The following is an 18,167-nucleotide window of genomic DNA, read 5'->3' on the forward strand; positions in this document are numbered from 1 at the left end:
GTTCATGTTTATTGAATAAGCAGGTTTTCTTCATAAAACTGTTGTGAGCAAACGTGGCAACACAGCTTAGACATGTGAAACCCCATTTTTATGTTAAATTTACCACATGCAAGCACACCTGTGAACTAAATCCCTTCTTAGTCAAAACAAAACAAAACAAAAAAACCACACTGAAACATAAACCCCGGTGATAAGTGTTGTTGACAAGTTGTTGGACTAGTCCTAACAAAAGCCCAGTGCAAACTATGACTGCACAAAACCTGGGAGTGAAATGACAAGACTTGTTTTCTAATGGTTGGCACTTTTTTTGAATAATACAGAAAAATGATTAGAATTTACAAACAGCAATGTACAATATGTCAGACAATTACAAAGCAATATGTTTTATAGGTAAAAACAAATGTGAAAAAGCGCAAGGTGGTCTTGGCCTGGAACATCCAGAGAAAACTCTATTCAGAAACTGCAGGATGTGCCAAATTCCAGACATTCCCAGTCTAAATTTGTAAATAACCGCAAAAAAAAGGGTGGCTCCCTCCTGAGTAAGTCTTTGGAATAGTCCAAGATGCCCTTTGATGAATGATAAGTGAATCAAGTGATGTAGAAATAACACAGAAACAGAAATAGACACAATACATGAACAGAAATGTGCACACGTTCAAGAAAAGCTATTACATTTTATGACATTGGCAAAGACCCAAAGATTGATGAGGGCCATTCAGGGATTGTGACAGAGGTGAAAGCCCTGCCCTCATCTTCTGCATCTCCCTGTGTCCTCCCAAAAGACACATTCAACACTATCCTAAAAGATGGTCCCATTAAGACAAGAGCCAGAGATACACAGGCCTTTTCTCACTAAGATAATTGGTTGCCTTTTGACTCTAATCTCAGATTGATATTGGCCCCCGGCATGGCTGATAAATAGATCTGTGTTTGGATATCACTGACTTAATGCGTAAAAAAACTTTCAGCCCAGGTTGCCTAATTGGCCCGAGAGGCAGCAGCGTCCAGTAACTCCTCTAATGACTCTGCCCCTTCTACTTTAGGCTCCTCTTTCTCCTCTTCTTTTTTCTTCTTGGCGGGCACTGTGCTTGACGAAGGCGTGTCTTCTTGCATAAGTTCTTTGGCCAGGATGTTGGTCACTGCATGACCAGCTCGTCTGTGGTTGGCTGGGGAAGAGAGTGAAACACAGAGGGTGAGATAACAAATAAAGAGACCACTGGGTTCAATGAGTCATTACAAATATGTCAGTGCATGCTATGAAGTGACATATCTGACATACATGCAAAAAAAAAACGCCACACAACATCACAATTAATACAGACAACCAGTTAAATGAGTTAACACAACAGCTACTGGGCTGCACACACAAATACCAGCAGTGTGTGGCAGGACACTCATTAGCGTGTGCCTCCAAGAATGACACAGACGTGTATTTTGGATGATAAAACACAAAATGGATGCTATCTGTCCTTACAACATACACACACACATGCATTACCATGCCACACAAACACACTAATAGCTTAATGGTGTGGCTGTATATGTGCGTGGATTAGTGCGATATCTGGAGCAACTCACTGCTTTTGAACAGATTAGACCTACTCCACATGATCTCGACACAGCGGAAAAAATGAGGAAAGAAGGAGAGGCATTTAGGAGAGACATTTATAGGACGGAGAGGTGGGACTGGTGAGATGAAGGAATGGAGATGGTGAGTGTATAACAGCAAAGGAAGGAAGAGGGAAGATGTAGTGTGAGACACCATGAGGAGCACGATGATTCGTGCTGTGAGACGATTAAAGAATGAGACGAACATATATGGAGAGAGAGAGTAAGAGGAGGATAAAATATGACAGAAATAAGTAGTAAAATATATCACAGACAAACAGCGGATGCAGTGAGGAGACGTATGAGATGCGCAGGGACGGACAGAGAAACAGAGCAAGTGTGACAGATTGTGCCCTGAGGATGCTGTTGTTTCTATTCTTCTACCTGCTTGTTCATGTTATTTCCTCTACTCCCACACACACACACACACACACACACACACACACACACACACATCAGCCTTGCCTTTATCTCTCCCTCCCTCCCTCTATATCCTTTACCCTTCTTCATTCTCTTGTGTGGGAGGACAGCTGTGCACCAGCGGCCATTTTGAATTATATAGGTCAGTGGGAGATTGTGTTTGTTTGCTGTTGTTTTGCGTCTGGTTTATGATCACAACTTTTCACTCCTCAAGCCGAATAAGCAAAGTCACGATGCAAATCAATAGAAACATACATGCTGATGAACCATGGTAACACAAACAACAACCCAAGACATGACACATGGTTCTCATGGAGGAACAACACACACATACAATTACCAAACAGGTCTCCAGAACTAGCTGTGACAAAGACACAATTGAGTCTGGGGAGAAAGAGGAGAAGGAGGATTTGGAGATTTAAGACCATGTTCACAGTTGACTTGTCTTCTTTATAAGTGAGCCTCAGCCGGACAGACCAGTACAAACAGCTGGGGTGTCAAATTATCACCTCACACACTTTCCTTCAGGAGGCACACAGATTCTTCTCATCATAAACACCAACGCTCAGGGAGACTTCAGCTATTTCTTAGTCTTCTCACACATACTTCATATCTATTTCCATCCCTTTCTGAACCTCTCCCTTACTCATAAACTTACTAATTAGAAATTATGCAAATGACCCAAAAACCAAGAGAAAGAGTGTGTGTCAAGTGTGGGTGTTGTTATATGTGAGTGTTCTGTGCCGAGCCTGTCCTAAAAAATCCAACCCGCAGAGAAAAGCTCTTCAAAGACTGTCAACCCAGCTCCTCTGCTCTCATCCTCCTCCACTTCCTCTTGAGAGAGAAGACAGAGAGGAGGAAGAGAGAGAGAGATGGGGATAAGAGTCAGGATCAGAGGGTTGTTGCGTTGAAAGCGGCATGGGAAAGAGATGGATTTTGACAGAAACCTGCAGATTAAAAGAGTGAGAGGAAAATTCTCAGAGCAGATTTGCAAATGTTCTCTATATTTAAACATAGTTAAGATGCAGGGACTCAAACAGCAGATACATCACCTCACAGACGAGTTTAATCGAGCACAAGTTACTTTAAAATGTCCTATTACATGAAGTAAATCAGTGGTTCTCAGCTGAACTCAAATATCCCTCCACCAACACCACCCCTCATGTTCCAAATGTGTTCATTTGAAATGGTTTTAAACTGGATGTTATTTTCTAATAGATTATTTTAATTATCATTCATCTGTTGATTATTTTCTTGATTTGTCCTTTGGTCAATAAAATGTCAGAAAATGTTAAAAAAAAACACATCACAAGATGACATCATCAGATGATCGTCATCATATAGTCCAACTAACAGTCCAAAACACAAAGACAATCTGTTACCACCTGTAGAAGATGAAGGAAACCAGCAAATATGCATATCTGGGAGGCTGAAACCAGAGAATATGGATCTTTTTCTTTAAAAAGGTCTCAAAATAATCAATTGATAGCCAAGATTGTTGCGGATTCATTTTCTGTTGATCAACTAGTCAGTTAATCATCAAATCGTTGCAGCTCTACATATTAGTCAAACAAAAAATATAGAATAGTTTAGTTTTGCGCCAGTAGGCACAGATCCAACAGCTGAGTAACCTTCAATTGGAAATGAAGTGTATGAATAATAATCTATGAATAAACTAATGTCCTAACCAGTCAGATGGTGACTTAACTATTTATCTTTAGGGTCCCTTCACTGATTTCACATAAGAGGTTCAGTTTACTCATCACAAGGAGTACTACTGAGCCTGTGAAAATATTTTTTATAATGTTTTCTATGGCTCTGGAGGGAGTTTTCTTTTGACTTAAAACAGATTGGGCAACAATGCAACACTAAATCTCCAGATTACCCCTTTAACACGTGGCACCACAAACATAGGAAATTCACAGCATGTGTGTCGTATCCACAAACTATCTGTGATGTTGACTAAATAACCCATGTGCTTGGCATGAAGCCTGGTCGTGCAGCAGTAGGAAATGAGACGTCGAGACTCACAACAAAGGTCTGTTTACTGGTGCCGTGAGATTGAATGAGTGTGTTTGCACACTAAGGGGCAATCAGGGGCACAAAGAGTGAAGTGAAAAGATCATCTGTAACACATTAAACTCCAGGAGTCTCAATAATGACTGCCTGATGAAGGAAAGAACACTTTGTTGTACAGTATGTGTGTGCTGCCCTTCTGGAGGGAAAACAATGAAACAGGGAGATGAATGAGGAGAGAATTTACAGGCATGCAAGTGTGGAGCAGCTGAAGACAAGAAGGCAACAAGGAACCAACTCAGTGGCTTTGATACAGAGAATGTCCACCTCCTCTGGCCACAGATTGTACACACCTACAAACCTAATAATTATAAAATATATATGGCTGCAGGTCATCATACCAATGGTTGACAAGGAAACAGCCATCTTTGTGCTCCTGGTATACTGCATTTAGGAGAGACATTTATAGGACGGAGAGGTGGGACTGGTGAGATGAAGGAATGGAGATGGTGAGTGTATGACAGCAAAGGAAGGAAGAGGGAAGATGTAGCGTGAGACACCATGAGGAGCACAATACTGTCGGTACAGCAGCTGCAGCAAAGCCACAGTCACATGACAACACGGACAACAGTGTCAGGACCGGCAGGATGGTGTATTTGCAGATGTAGGCTGAACCTCCATCAGTGTCTCCATCTAAGCAGGGACTTATATCGCCCTCCTCAGGCTGCACTGAGTAACACACTGCTGCTCTGCACTAGAGGACTGTGGGAAAAGTGTGACGTCATCTAACACTGCTATAGGCTAGTGGCTGTGTGTGTTAGCTCTGATGTGGAAAAATGTATTTCATGCCAGCGAATGGGCTCAGCTGGTGCATGTGTGTGATCTGCTGCTCCTTTATGGTCTCAGTGGATGTTAAGTATGCATGTGACGTCACCACTGCTTCAGTAAAGCATGGATTGATGAGTATTCTCCTATTGGTCTGAATTGTTTCACCTGTGTGTGTGTGTGAACATCTGTGAAAGCACAGATCTTTGTAGGGGTCTTTCTTTTTTTTTGTGAGAGCAGACCGTCTGCAGAGCCAGCGTGTGCCTCTATTGTTGCTATCCCCTTTATCTTTGTTGCTCTGTTGTGATTGGTGCTTTGTCAACTATTTGCTACTGTCATTGGCTGTTCTGGCAAGGGTCGTGACCCAGCAGATGGGTCTATAGTGAGTGTTTAGACATGCCATTCCTCTACACACGAGTGGCCTTAAATTGCTTTAAACACTTACACACACAAATTAGGGCAATGTAGCCAAGCTGACATGTCTGTATTTATACAAAAGGACACGAACAGACCTTGAACTAACAATCTAGAGCAGAAAGTCAGTACGTGATGTGTTTGAAAAAGTATGCAAGGCTGTCTTGTCCTCTGGAACGTAGTGTGCCTGTTTGCGTGTATGTATTGGTATGCAAACATCCAATTGTGTCTTTGTATTGGCATGCGAGCATCTGGTGTGTGTGTGTTTTGTCTGCATGTGTATAAGGGGGGGGTAGACAGACGGGAGGGTAGACAGCTGAGGATACCCCATGCAGTCTGCTTGTTCTATACAACCAGCACAAACACACACAGTGAGCTGAGGTACAGGTCAAAGGTGAGGGGGGTATATAGCCTCCGCAGCCTCGTGGCTTTCCATTCAGTCACACTGCTGTGACACAATGAGCATGACACCACACTCAATAGGCCCTCGGCAGGCCTTTAAAATCAAGTCGGTGATGTTTGCAGTCAAAACAGCTGTGAAGGGAAGAGAGAGAGAAGAGGGGAAGGGAGGGAGACACTTGACGTCATAAAGAACATGAACAATGGAAATAATTAGCTCCAAAGACAAAAATAATAATACAATTGTTATTTCTGTATGATGTAGTAGAGATATAAGTTTTTATAAGCGTCTATATTACGAGGGCACACACTTATAGCTCCCAAAGACCATGCTTTCAAAACCATATAATGCACACTAAACTATAATATATCAATCTTCAAATACATATTTGAATATATACTTGTTATTACAAGTGTAGATTTTTTTGGTTCAATTGCCAATAATTCCCATTAAAATTCTAAACTCACCAATTAACTATGAACTAAAACTATAATATAATGTCACACAATGTAATGTGATGTGATGTTTTAGGGCCCGTAAGCATTAATACAGAATGTGTTTGGCAGAAAGTGTGTGCCATTATATGTACCGTACATGAGATGGTCATAAAAAGCACTTGAACATTTCATGTGATGGTACAGGATTATTTTTCCGTCTTTGTTCATTGAATTATGTCACACAGGCCAGCTCACAGACCAGAGTACAGATAAAAGGGTTGACGTCTGTTTGAGCCAAAGGTTTGACAATTTTCTGAGCAACTTGGGTTCCATAAAATGTGTGACTTATAAGTTGTATTCACAAGTTAGTTACACCCTCCTATGTTGACTTACATCACTTTCATTATATTAGTATCATGACTTGAGCTTAAGAGGAACTTTTAAACCATAACAGATGTGTCACAAGCACACTTTATAATTTGATAGGGTTAAACTACATAGAATAAGCCACTCTTTGATTAGTATATTTATATAAAACAACTTATTGCTAGATACAATATACTTCCAGTTGTCAGGTAGTCAAGGAACATTATCTGAGCTAATAAAACATTTAAATGTTTGAGAACGTGGATTAAAAAATGAATAGACCCCTGATGTGATAAATATGTGCATTGTTAGCATTTATGTGTTTTTTAAAGACAATTAATGTATTAATGTGTGATGAAATGCGAGATTATGACATACTCAGTAAACAAATAACTGTTTCTGTCACAAACAGCATTGTAAATCTCCACTGGAGTCTATTTTCACTCATCAAATTTGTTTTCACGTTTGCCTATACCTGTTTTGTGTTGCATTGTGGGTAGGTGTATATAGTATGTTGTCACAACATGCTATCTTGTAAGGGCAGTGCTCAAAGAATGTCACAGAAAGGCTTAAAATGTCAATGTATTTACAACAGAATCTGATGTGTACAGCTAAGCTTGCCCTGCAGCTTGATAACTCGTTTTTCATGTTTATCAGTCTTCTTTGTTCACCTGTTATCACCATGTTTGACAACACAGTAAGTCAAGAAAAATATACAAACTTCATACTTTATACACTGGCCTTTAGGCAAAGTGAGTTTTCAGCCCCTGTCTTGCTTTGAGGGGGTTAGAATGACCTCATCTCAGACAAGTTGTTTGTTATCAAACATGCTATATAATTTCTTTAACAATCTTCCAGTGTTGACCAAGCTGAATTCACGCTCTTGAGACATTACATATATGGATGGTAATGTGATGAAACAACGTCTGGGTGCCTGGGTGTATAGAGTAGTTGATCTGATTAGATGTTACATGCTGCAGCAGCTTGATGAATACATTTACATTGTAAGAAGAACTATATATACACCAACAACATGAAAGAAACTAACATTGTCAAGTTAAACACAGATGTTAAGTACAGTAATAGTGAATCTTTTCTCACATACTGGTTTTGAACTGCCCGTGGGAAGTAGCCTAAGAGTCTGTACATTCTTGATTAAAAGCTCTGTTTTCGCTGTCTACTTTTCTCTTTTTAGAGCGCGCTATGAAAAAAAACTTTTCTTTGACTCGCTGTACAGCTCTGATTGCTGGCTGTGCTCATGCTTTTATTATTATGGAGTACAAAAAAATCAGAATCATAAATAATTTTTGGTAAAAACAGCACATGCAAGGACTTGAGGGTTTAACATTCACACTCAGTTTTTTCATTATTTGACCATTACGCACATCATGTAAGCCATTCACATCATTTAGCCATTTCCCTGTGCAATTTCCAAATCATCAAATTTTATCCTGAGTAAGAATATCCACTAACACTAATTCAAATTAATTTCCAGATTCAGAGAAAAGCTACACTCCAGCAGCGGAGGATGGTCACCACGTCAACGCTCTGCTCTTTTTACTTTTTACTGTTTATAAATGCACCGGATGGAGCGGAGGGACACACAGCTGCTGAGTGCAGGAGATAGCCGGAAGCAGAGCTGGAGCTTAAGGACAAATAAACACCTGCGAGTCACACTGGATTCTGCCCTGCTCCGTCTGTGTGTGTCTGTTAGCATGTTTAGCAGAGCAGCAACAACAGTGAATGCTCGGTCCGTCTTTGTGGCTGCATGCTAGACGGACTAGGGGGGTTTATATCAGTTTATATGTAGCAATGTCATCTTGCAGAAACCTACATCAGGTCACATGCGAAAAAGTTTTTAGAAGGGCTTGGGAAAATAGCATTTTGACGCTAAAACATACATACTTCGACCAAAATTTGAATTTTTGGATTTGAATACATATGGAACACTAATGTGAACCTACAGAATGATATTAAAAGCCTTTAAATATGTCGCGTGTCCAAGCCCGCCATGTGAAAATACTTTTCTGACTCGCTGTACATTTCTGATCTCTGGCTGTGCTGATGACATGCCCCATCCCACTGCTGCACAGAGTGCTATTCATTGTTTATTCAAAGTTTATTAATATTGAATGTGTCGTGTGTCCAAATTGCACCACTGCATGTCCTTGCGTCCCCAGCAATACACCACTGCTGGTGAGTTATACTATACCCTCAAAGAACAGTAAACCAAGTTAATCCAAATGTGAAAAAAAATATTGTTTACGCTGTAAGTCAACCTAACATACAATGTTGATTACACAAGCTCCATGTTAGCCTTCTCCATCCTTCTTCTCTGTACTACTACTCTTGTTTTGTTTTTCTGATTAAAAGTGCTTTTTGTACATTATGTCTTTGGGCTTTATAAATATAATTGACTTGGCTTTTAAGCTCAATGTTAAGGCAGCAAGATTTTCCCACCGGATAAAAAGTTAGAAAGTTAGAAAGAAGTGAGGTTTCCAAACCTCTGTAGCCTGCTCCTCATCTCTGCTGGAGGCTACATTAGCTGCCACTAGCATAACACACCAAAATCTGTACAGTCAAGTGAATTGAGTCCAGTTATATTGTGGTGCAAGACCTCTATTTAGACACAATCTTTTCCATCATAAAGTCCCATTTTTTTTTTTAACCTTTTTTCCCAAGAAAATTAATTAAAACTGAAATAAAACTGTTTCCTGGATATTGGACTATGATATTATATACCAGGTACAGAATAAATTAGGCCTGAATTTTATTTTCAAATTTCTTTATCCACTTTTTTGCCCTATGTGCAGCAAGTTTTACAGAATCATTATGGAGTAAACACTAAAAATACACTCAATTCATATATGAGCTTGATAGGAGTGTTTTAAGCCTGCTGATGGAGGCGGCCTGTGGCCCCAGTAGTGCCAGACATACATCAGTTGAGCAGGAGTCAGGATGTGCCTCCTCCTTTTTACTAAATTAAGATCTCTGACTCAACTAACCAACCAAATGTGCGTGCACAAACACATTCACAAAGCCAAACATAAAGACACACTGCTATTGTGTAGGTGAAGGACTTAAGGTCCTTCCTGTGCTGTAAGAAGCAATGTGGATCACTTGAAAGGAACAGCCCTTAAACATCAGTGTAGAAAATAAAAACTCCCGACAAAGCTGATATTGCCAAAAAAACCACAGTAAGGCTTCACACCCTCCTCAATGAGCATGGAAAACTCTGAACATGGGCAAAAGAAAACAGAAATGACAAGATGGGCAAAGAGAGCAGACAGGGAGGAGGCACTGTGTAGAGATGTGATATATATATACAGCCACTTATATTTTCCTTCTCTTTCCTACCACAGAGATGTGAGCACAGTGAAGAATACTTTCTCTCCCTTTCTCTCACACACATGTTCAGGTATTTCCTGTTAAGAGTGTGAGGTGGCCAAATCGTACTATGGGTGACTGACTGAACCCTCAAGTGGGCCCCATTCTTTCTCAAGACATTGCTCCTTCCCCACTCCCTCCTCTCCTTATATTTCCCCTTCTTACTGTTGCCTCCGCCAGTTTAGTGGTGATGAGCCTGAGCTGTTTGTCATTAAAGAGTGTTTACTGCTCTTGGAGTATGTCTCAGTGTGACTTAGTGGACAACTGAGGACCACTTGTCACAACCCCTTTTACTACTATGCACAATTACAGATAAAAGGCTATGTAAATGCATTTAGCAATAAAGAGAAAAATAAGGAGGTAAGATAGGCCAAAAGAAAGAGAAATAAAAGGTTAAAGACAGCAAGAAAGAGAAACAAAAAGTTAGAGACAGAAAGACAGAGAGAATTCTACCCTCTGACTCTGAGCTATTCCACTCTGGAGCACTGCTTCACATCTGGCTTCTATTGAGGGAAGGATTGGGTTGCACACGTTCTTCCCCAACCTCTCTTATGTGTGAATACTCAACCCACACACACATACACACACAGAGTCGATTGCTCTTTCTCTCTCTCTCAGTTAATGGACACTGGACATTTTCCCACTCACATGGTTACATATGAATTCCCTAACACTAGGAATCATGTTACAAAGTTACTATCCTGACTGCTCACAATGCCTCTCATTTGCATGGGCTTACTACCTCATATTATCCACGAAACTTGCTGCATATTAGAGTTTAAAAAACAGAACATAGAGGAGAAAGATACTTTAGTTTCCAATAAGTGAGTGTAACTAGATTGGGCTGTGGGACAGGCATTACAGTGAGTCGCTAACCAGATTACTGGTCTGCCTCTGTGAGCTTACAGACTGAACAACATGGCCTCAATGAAAATCAATACAGGTGCACAGCAGTATGTCCTCACATACAGGAAACACACAGGACATAGACTTGTGGCTGGCCTGGTAATGAGAAAAACAGTGTCCCATTTTTCATTACAAGATGAAAGGAAAAGTAGTATTTTCACACTACAGGTTTTAAGACTTTATCATTTCATGTACAACACATTCAGGGTAAATTACACCTAAAACTGAAACCATGTGGAACATGTGATTTGCGTTAAGGACTTTAATGAGAAACTTTACATAATCAGAACACAGCCCTCTTGACAGTTACATTTCCAAAATAAGGTACCAGTATATGAGAAAAGTCGAAATTAATGATCGGTGTTACTCAAATAAAATTTTCCTAAAATAATCTACAGTGTTTTGAAATGAAACTTATTTTCTCCAAGCTTTAGTCAGCTGATGAATCATGTGTTTGTCCACTGTCTTATCCACTTCCTCGGACTTTCTACCCACACTCTGGTTTATCCTCCATAGTTCGACATTTATATTCCTCTTGTATTTTCCTACTCCACAACTGCACCCTCACCAGTTGCTCATCTCTTAAGTATCTTACTGCCCACACCCACCCTTGGCAGCCTCTTCTTTTGTTGTTGTGCCAGGCATTGGTGGAGCTGGCTTTGCCACCTGTAACCATTGCCAAAGAATACTACCACAACCCACAGACTCTGAGCCAGGCAACAGATGGGACAGAGACAGGAGAACACAAACAAATCTGTTGTTGTGTTTTGTCAAAGGCGGAAAGAAAGATGGAGATGGAATAAATGCGTTTCATATGCCACATGTGCTTCAGTATAGCATGCATACCATGAATGTGTGTGAAAGGAAAGAGAAATCTGTAAATCAAGAAGGACATGACACTCTGAAACATCTGCATGTTTTGTGAAGATTTACTGTCCTGCTTGTGCATGAGTACCTGCTTGCCGTGGTCCTCTCTTCCTCCTGAAAGCAGCGCCGGACTGCAGTGCCTCCAAGAGGCCATCCATGATACCAGTTTCATCACCCTCTGTAAACACAATGTCAAAACATGATATCAGCAGGGAATCAACAAATACCAAATTAAATCAACATGTGGAGTCACATTTAAGCTTTTATTTATGTCACACACAACACTCCACTTTTTTGATATTTCAAATCAATACAACCCTGAAATACAGTCATTTTCTTTCCCAACACCAGGGGAGTAATTGGGGGTTTGCAGAGCCATCTACCTATCGCTGTTTCTCTCAGACACGCCGACACACACGTGGGCAGGAGAGTTATTTACCAGCCACGTGGCCATAATGGCAAATTAGCTACATTAACCCAGATAAGCAGTGACCTAGATCTGCTTCTGTCCCTGCTAGAGGATACAGACTGCACTTTAAAGGCGATAACACACAAACACACCCTTATTGGAAAGACACACCCATTGATGCCAAACCATATCCATATAAACAAAACATAAAAATACCACAGAATGAAAGAGTAATTGTGGCTTATAGTTAAAAAAAAGAGTATTGGCTAGAAATGACCCTTGTATCTTTGTATTTCTACAGGTACAGTTTGCAGTGGGTGGTCTCATTGTTTGTGTGTTTGTTTATATCTGTATCTACATATAGTGGCCTTAAATCAGACAAGGGGGGCCAAACTGGGAGGGGAGGCAGTGTCTGAAAGTATGTGAGCGTTGTCATGATTGTTTTGGGGGCAGGATTCAGTGGCACAGCCCAGCGCTCAGGCAGATGGTTTTAATTATTTCTATTTGAACCTGAATAGAGTGGGGGGGGTCTGTAAAAGGGGGCAGTGGGGTTGCGGGTTAAAGGTTTATGTCGTCACCTCCCAACCCCCAAACATAAACATAGCTCTGCTCAAACACACACACATACACACACATACAAGCACACAATATTTAATCCTGCAGTAAGCCATGTAGCAGATGGTCTGTGGTCTCGCCTGTCACGTCAGAGAAAGTCTCTCTTACACTCCCCAAGCCTTCCGTAGCTCACATACACCCCTCGATGTCCATGTCTTGGAACTGCACAAAATGATGTAGGCCATTATTTTCTCCTTCCGGGGAAACACATCTGGCACATTTCCACTTACACTAATCACATGGTTGGTTTAAACCACACAGAGACACAAACCTATTTGTGAATATGCACTGGAGGCAGAAGTGGTACCAAACAATGACCTGGCTGTGTATGAAACAGGCTCATTGTTGACCCAGTGAACTAAAACTAGAAAGTCCTAGGGCCAGTGCACTCTATGGCATTATAGATACAGCTCTATACTCTGTCTCTATGTGTGGCATTGAGAAAAACTACTTGATGTAGCCATAAAGGAGTCTTCTTTCATAAGAGGGAAGACTTACAATGTTTGGTTTGATTGCAATTAGTAACAGGGCTAATTTTGTCCAATCTCTTGTTCATAATCATGTGTTCTTGGTAATGTTTTTTTTGTTGTTGGAATAGGCCTGTGGTTAATAGTGTTAGTGACAATCAATATAAAGTCAATGCTGAAATGACCTAAAAACAGTGGTGGCCATAGTCCGACTCAGTGCAACAACCACATGGATTAGGAGTAGCACAGACGTGCTCTCACACACACACACACACACACCTACAGTACATGACACGCTAAGCGAGGTATTGCCTGCAGCAAGTAAGAACATAAGACGGATTAATTAGTGTAATAGCATTGGATCATGAGCTCTTAAAGGTGTCTCTGGATCTCTCTGATCTGACATGCTATCTGGCACACAATCACACACACACACACACACACACACACACAAACAGAGTGAGGGCAGCATCTTGTGTGGAGCAATAGCACCCCTAATGGATGTTCACACAATAACAAATAACAGATGATGGAAAAAATTACAGAGAAAAGAGGAGTGACAAATACCAAAAGAAAAACAGAGATAAATAATACAATATGAGAAAGAAAGACTGTGTTGAAGTGGATTAGAGAAAGAATTTCCATTTTCCCAATGATTTCCTGATTGTGACCCTCTTTCACAGTCGCCTGGGGTGAGACATCAGGCTACCCAGGCTTATCCCATCTCATCCCCTCTCTCACTCTGTGCCTTTCTCCTCTCCCCCTCCTTTAAGAGACAACAACACAGTCTAATCTCCAAGAGAGCATCTGCTGCCCTACTCTCCTCTTTACCTTACCCTCCCCCACACTACTCACTCACTTGCTCTCTCTGTGTGGAGCTCGAGCACTCCTAGTGGCAGTTCCCATACCAGCATCTGTGTGGGAGTGTAAACCACACATGCACACACCCTTTGTCACATAAAAAAAAAATACACAGCCTCACACCATCTTTTACAGACAGTACTGACACCTAGCTGTGGAAATAAGGAACAGTCAGTTCCCAAGTAGTCTGGCATATGTCCAAAGATGGGTGTATGACAGCCAAGGATGGATTCGTTATTGAGGTAGTAGACAGTATTTATCAAATCAAATGACAGCAAAGACCTAACTTGGGAATGTGGACCTATGGGTGTGGCACCTAAACACTCTGCCAGGCTGGTACATCAAACTCTGCAGTTCTATGTTTCATGAGAGCCAAACAACTTGAGTAAGCACTGATTCAATATTAAGTTTATCAAAAAATGAAATATGTACTACAAAAGAATCTGAGAAGAATCAGTTATTTACAATAACTACTATCACATGCTTAGCACATGTGCAATGTGAGGCTCCACTGAATGAGTGGCTGTCTGTCTGCCTGACTCACATAGGAATGACAAGGCCATAAACAGCAAACACTCACTGACCTTCCAGGGTTAAACCAACAACTGGGATATCATGTTTACAGAGAGACAGAAGGTGAAAGAGAGGAACATTCAGTGAACTCATGAGATATGGTATGCGAACAGACTGGTGGGAGATGGAAAGAAAGAAGAAAAAAAGAAGGATGTGAACATGCAAATGAGTCACTGATGTGCAAAAGAGTCACTGGTGAAAACATCCACTGTGTAATAGTAATTCAGAATGAGTAAACAAATACAGAACAAAGACAAGGTGTGTGTATGCTGGATTTGTGTGGGGTTGAATTTAAATAGGGGGTGTTGAATAACTCTGGGCTACAGGGGTAGTCAAATATGCCACCTGTATGTAAATGATCTCTAGCGAACTAATGCACATACACACACACTCATCTTTGAAGCACTATTATGTTCCATTCATGCATGCCTCTAGAGGCTGAACATGAAATTTGACTAACTTACTTTCTACCACAAAACTTCTGCTCAATGCTTTAAACACAGAGACAAAATATTCCAAGTGGAGCCTCTGAGTGCTTACTGTGTGTTTAAATGGCCTTTAAATGAACGACAGACACAGGGGGAGGGATAGGAAAAAAAGAAGGGAGAGATGGAACAAAAGCAAGAAAGAGAGGAGAGGAGAAGCCAGCTGGAACATGGAGCACTTGGAGAAAAGGCCAGAGAGACTTTTTATAAAAGAGGTTCACAAAACAGACACACAGATACACATTCTTACACACACACACAGTGCAGACACACTTTGGCCAGCACAACATTTCTCCGACACACAGGAAAAGCAAGACAGAAACATTCACAAGTAGAAGACAGTAATGTTTTAACACACAAACATTCATACACACACAGAGTGTACTGACGCTGTAGCAAATTTCGACTGTGGAACTGTGGAGTCCCAGGAGAACCCGACTGGAGCCAGAGTGAAAAGGAATGTACTGAAACTAGGTCATAGTCTGAGGGAAGGGGGGAAAAGTGCCAGTGCATAAATGTGTCTGCAATGCAGAGTGTTAACTCTGTGTATACAGGGATGAGTGTCAGAATATGTGTGTGTGTGTGTGTGTGTAATACAGGACAATATGCTGCCAGCATCTTTATAAGTATAATAGCATTTCATAGGAAGCGTGTGATTTTTTTTTGGTGATAAAGAGATTTTGGCTTCTTATCAGTCCTCTTATGGACGCAAATCCCTCATTCACCGGAGGAGAAGAACAGTCTCCTTGTCTTCACTTTCTGAGGAGCTTCATTGTTACTTGCTTGCTTCAAAACACAGGTCATCAACATTAGATTAAGTATGGTCTAGAAATGCTGATGGGGTTTTCTTTCTCACACACACACACACACACACACACACACACACACACACCGACCCACAGACCCCCACACACACACACACACACACACACACACACACACTCTACAGAAGTGTGGACTCTGACTGCCCCCAACTGGAATCTGAGGGAAATACAAACAGAGATGTGGAGTGTGTTTCTCTCTCGTTCAATCACATGCAGGTAAACAGTTATGATCCAGCAATTGTGACCTGCGTTGATGTCAAGGAGCTGGCTCCTCTTGAGTTTCTCCTCCTTCTCCTTCTCTGCCTTTTCCCTTGCCAGCTTGGCCCTCTTGATCTTCTCTTCTGCCTCCTTCCTCTTCTGATTTTCCTTCACTGCTTGCTGGTGGAGGGAGAGGGGAGGCGATAGAAAGAGAACATTTCAGACTGTGTGTAAGCAAATAAAGGTTAAATTTCAAAATTCAACAAGACAGATGTATGATGAATCTGATGGGTATCTGTGTATGTAAACAAAACTTCAAAACCAGTGGATGGCGGTTATCTACAACAGCTGGTAAAACAAGTTACCTTCTGCGGGGCCCTCCCAAACAGCACATTCACAGTTGATGTATAAACTGACAATATATTTGAGTCGCTCTCATTCAATATTATGTCAATACGAACAGGTGCACAGTGTCCTCTTTCTCCTACTGGTTTGACATTTGTCTTTCATCTCCCCCTCTTTCATCTACCTTTTCCCTCTACTCCTGTGTGTATGTCTTTGTGCAGTATGTGTAAGAATTTAGTTCGAGGGTGGTCAGAAAAGACTGAAGACACCAGCCTACTTTTGAAATAAATCAGGTGTTGGATTTGTATGTTCACATGCTCAAACACACATACACACCTGGAACATGTTCTTAAATGTGTTGAGGTCCCCAAAGACCTCCTCTACAGAGAGTTTTTTCGGGTCAAAGACAAAGTACTCTCCCAGGTCAGTATATTGCTTCTCCATATTCTTATGCATCAAATCCAGCTTCTCATACTGCTCATGGGCGGTGCCCACAAAACTGTAAAGACATGGGGTTAAGGAACACAGAACCAATATCTCTATGCTTTTACAAGATAACAATTCTAATTTATCATGACAAAAATCAATGGACTGAATTTTTATGTAAGCAAACTCTTTTGGGTAACTGCTGAAACAATTATATTAAATACATCATTGAATTAAGAGGATATGGACATCTTCTCCACAAACTGGTCCTTGTCACTTTGTGCAGGAGGAAAGGTTTCTAGATCTTTCTCCAGGCCCTTGATCTGACGACCCATCAGTTCTATGTTCTTCTGAAGTGTCTCTGCAGAAACTGCAGGAGACATAAGGGAAACATTAATGATGAAGAGCACCTACATACATGGCTTATGATTGATTGTTGCATTTTTTCCATATGACAAAAGTGGTGCTTTGAATGAAAAAGAAGCTGAGGAAAGGACACTAGAGGATGGGTATGCAGTGCCACCAGCTGAAACAGTAGGAACACACTGTATCAACAGGGATTGTAATGGATGATAAGTGGGAACAGGAATGTATAAAGGTCAGTTAGATGTCCCAAGTACCTCTGCTGGCCTTTTCCACGTGGATGAGCTCCTCTGGAAAGTTCATGACATCAGGATACTCCTCCTGGCACAAATCAGCAAGGAAGTGGAGCAGTGTCTGCTTCAGATCAGCTGATTTGGTGTCCCGCAGCTGATTGGAAGAAGGGTTAGTTTAAACAGGGTACACCGAAAAGGCAATCAATCAGATATATTACAGAATGTCTGTATGTGCTGCCAGTTTTTTGCACATTTCTGTTGGCAGATAGAATAAATACTACATAACAAAAATGAAATGTATATTAAATCAGCTTGATTCCATCTTTGAGAACTTAGCTCATTACAACTCTACTCAACTCCCATATCTTGGTGCCACAGTAACCTTGTGAGGATCCAGGGGAAATCCTAAAATAGTACCAGGATAAGCTATTTGGTGTGGCATAGCTGTGCTCATGAAGGAATTATGGGGCCATCTGTACATGTTGATATCTGTGTTATATATAATACAGCACTATGGGCAATTTTGAAAAGACATAAGGGGAAAACCTTTGCATATTGTCTGTCTATATACAGTACATACATTTTTATGTAGACCACTCTCATCTCATCACTCAGATGTATAATAAGGGTATTATAGTGGCCAAAGGATCACAGTCTTTGTTTATATCAGCTGATTATGAGATCCAAATATAATTCAGAATATAAAATAAGTAAAGCCAAAG

At 40.9% G+C, this 18,167-nt stretch overlaps 1 protein-coding gene across 2 annotated transcripts in view; it reads right to left on the reverse strand.

Annotated features, from left to right (window-relative positions):
- Positions 1-281: 281 nt before the first annotated feature.
- The window catches only part of LOC121901413 (protein diaphanous homolog 1-like), a 103,437-nt gene continuing 85,551 nt past the window's right edge, over positions 282-18,167 (reverse strand). For both annotated transcript variants that reach the window (XM_042418187.1, XM_042418186.1), the window contains 6 exons: positions 17,470-17,599; positions 17,095-17,219; positions 16,760-16,924; positions 16,126-16,258; positions 11,735-11,824; positions 282-1,166 (listed from right to left, as the gene is read on the reverse strand). In XM_042418187.1, the coding sequence (XP_042274121.1) occupies positions 979-1,166; positions 11,735-11,824; positions 16,126-16,258; positions 16,760-16,924; positions 17,095-17,219; positions 17,470-17,599 (831 nt within the window). In that variant the 3' untranslated portion in view covers positions 282-978. The remainder of the gene's footprint in view (positions 1,167-11,734; positions 11,825-16,125; positions 16,259-16,759; positions 16,925-17,094; positions 17,220-17,469; positions 17,600-18,167) is intronic.

The sequence above is a fragment of the Thunnus maccoyii genome, chromosome 8 (genome assembly GCF_910596095.1).
Source record: "Thunnus maccoyii chromosome 8, fThuMac1.1, whole genome shotgun sequence".
In the NCBI taxonomy this organism is placed as follows: Eukaryota; Metazoa; Chordata; class Actinopteri; order Scombriformes; family Scombridae; genus Thunnus; species Thunnus maccoyii.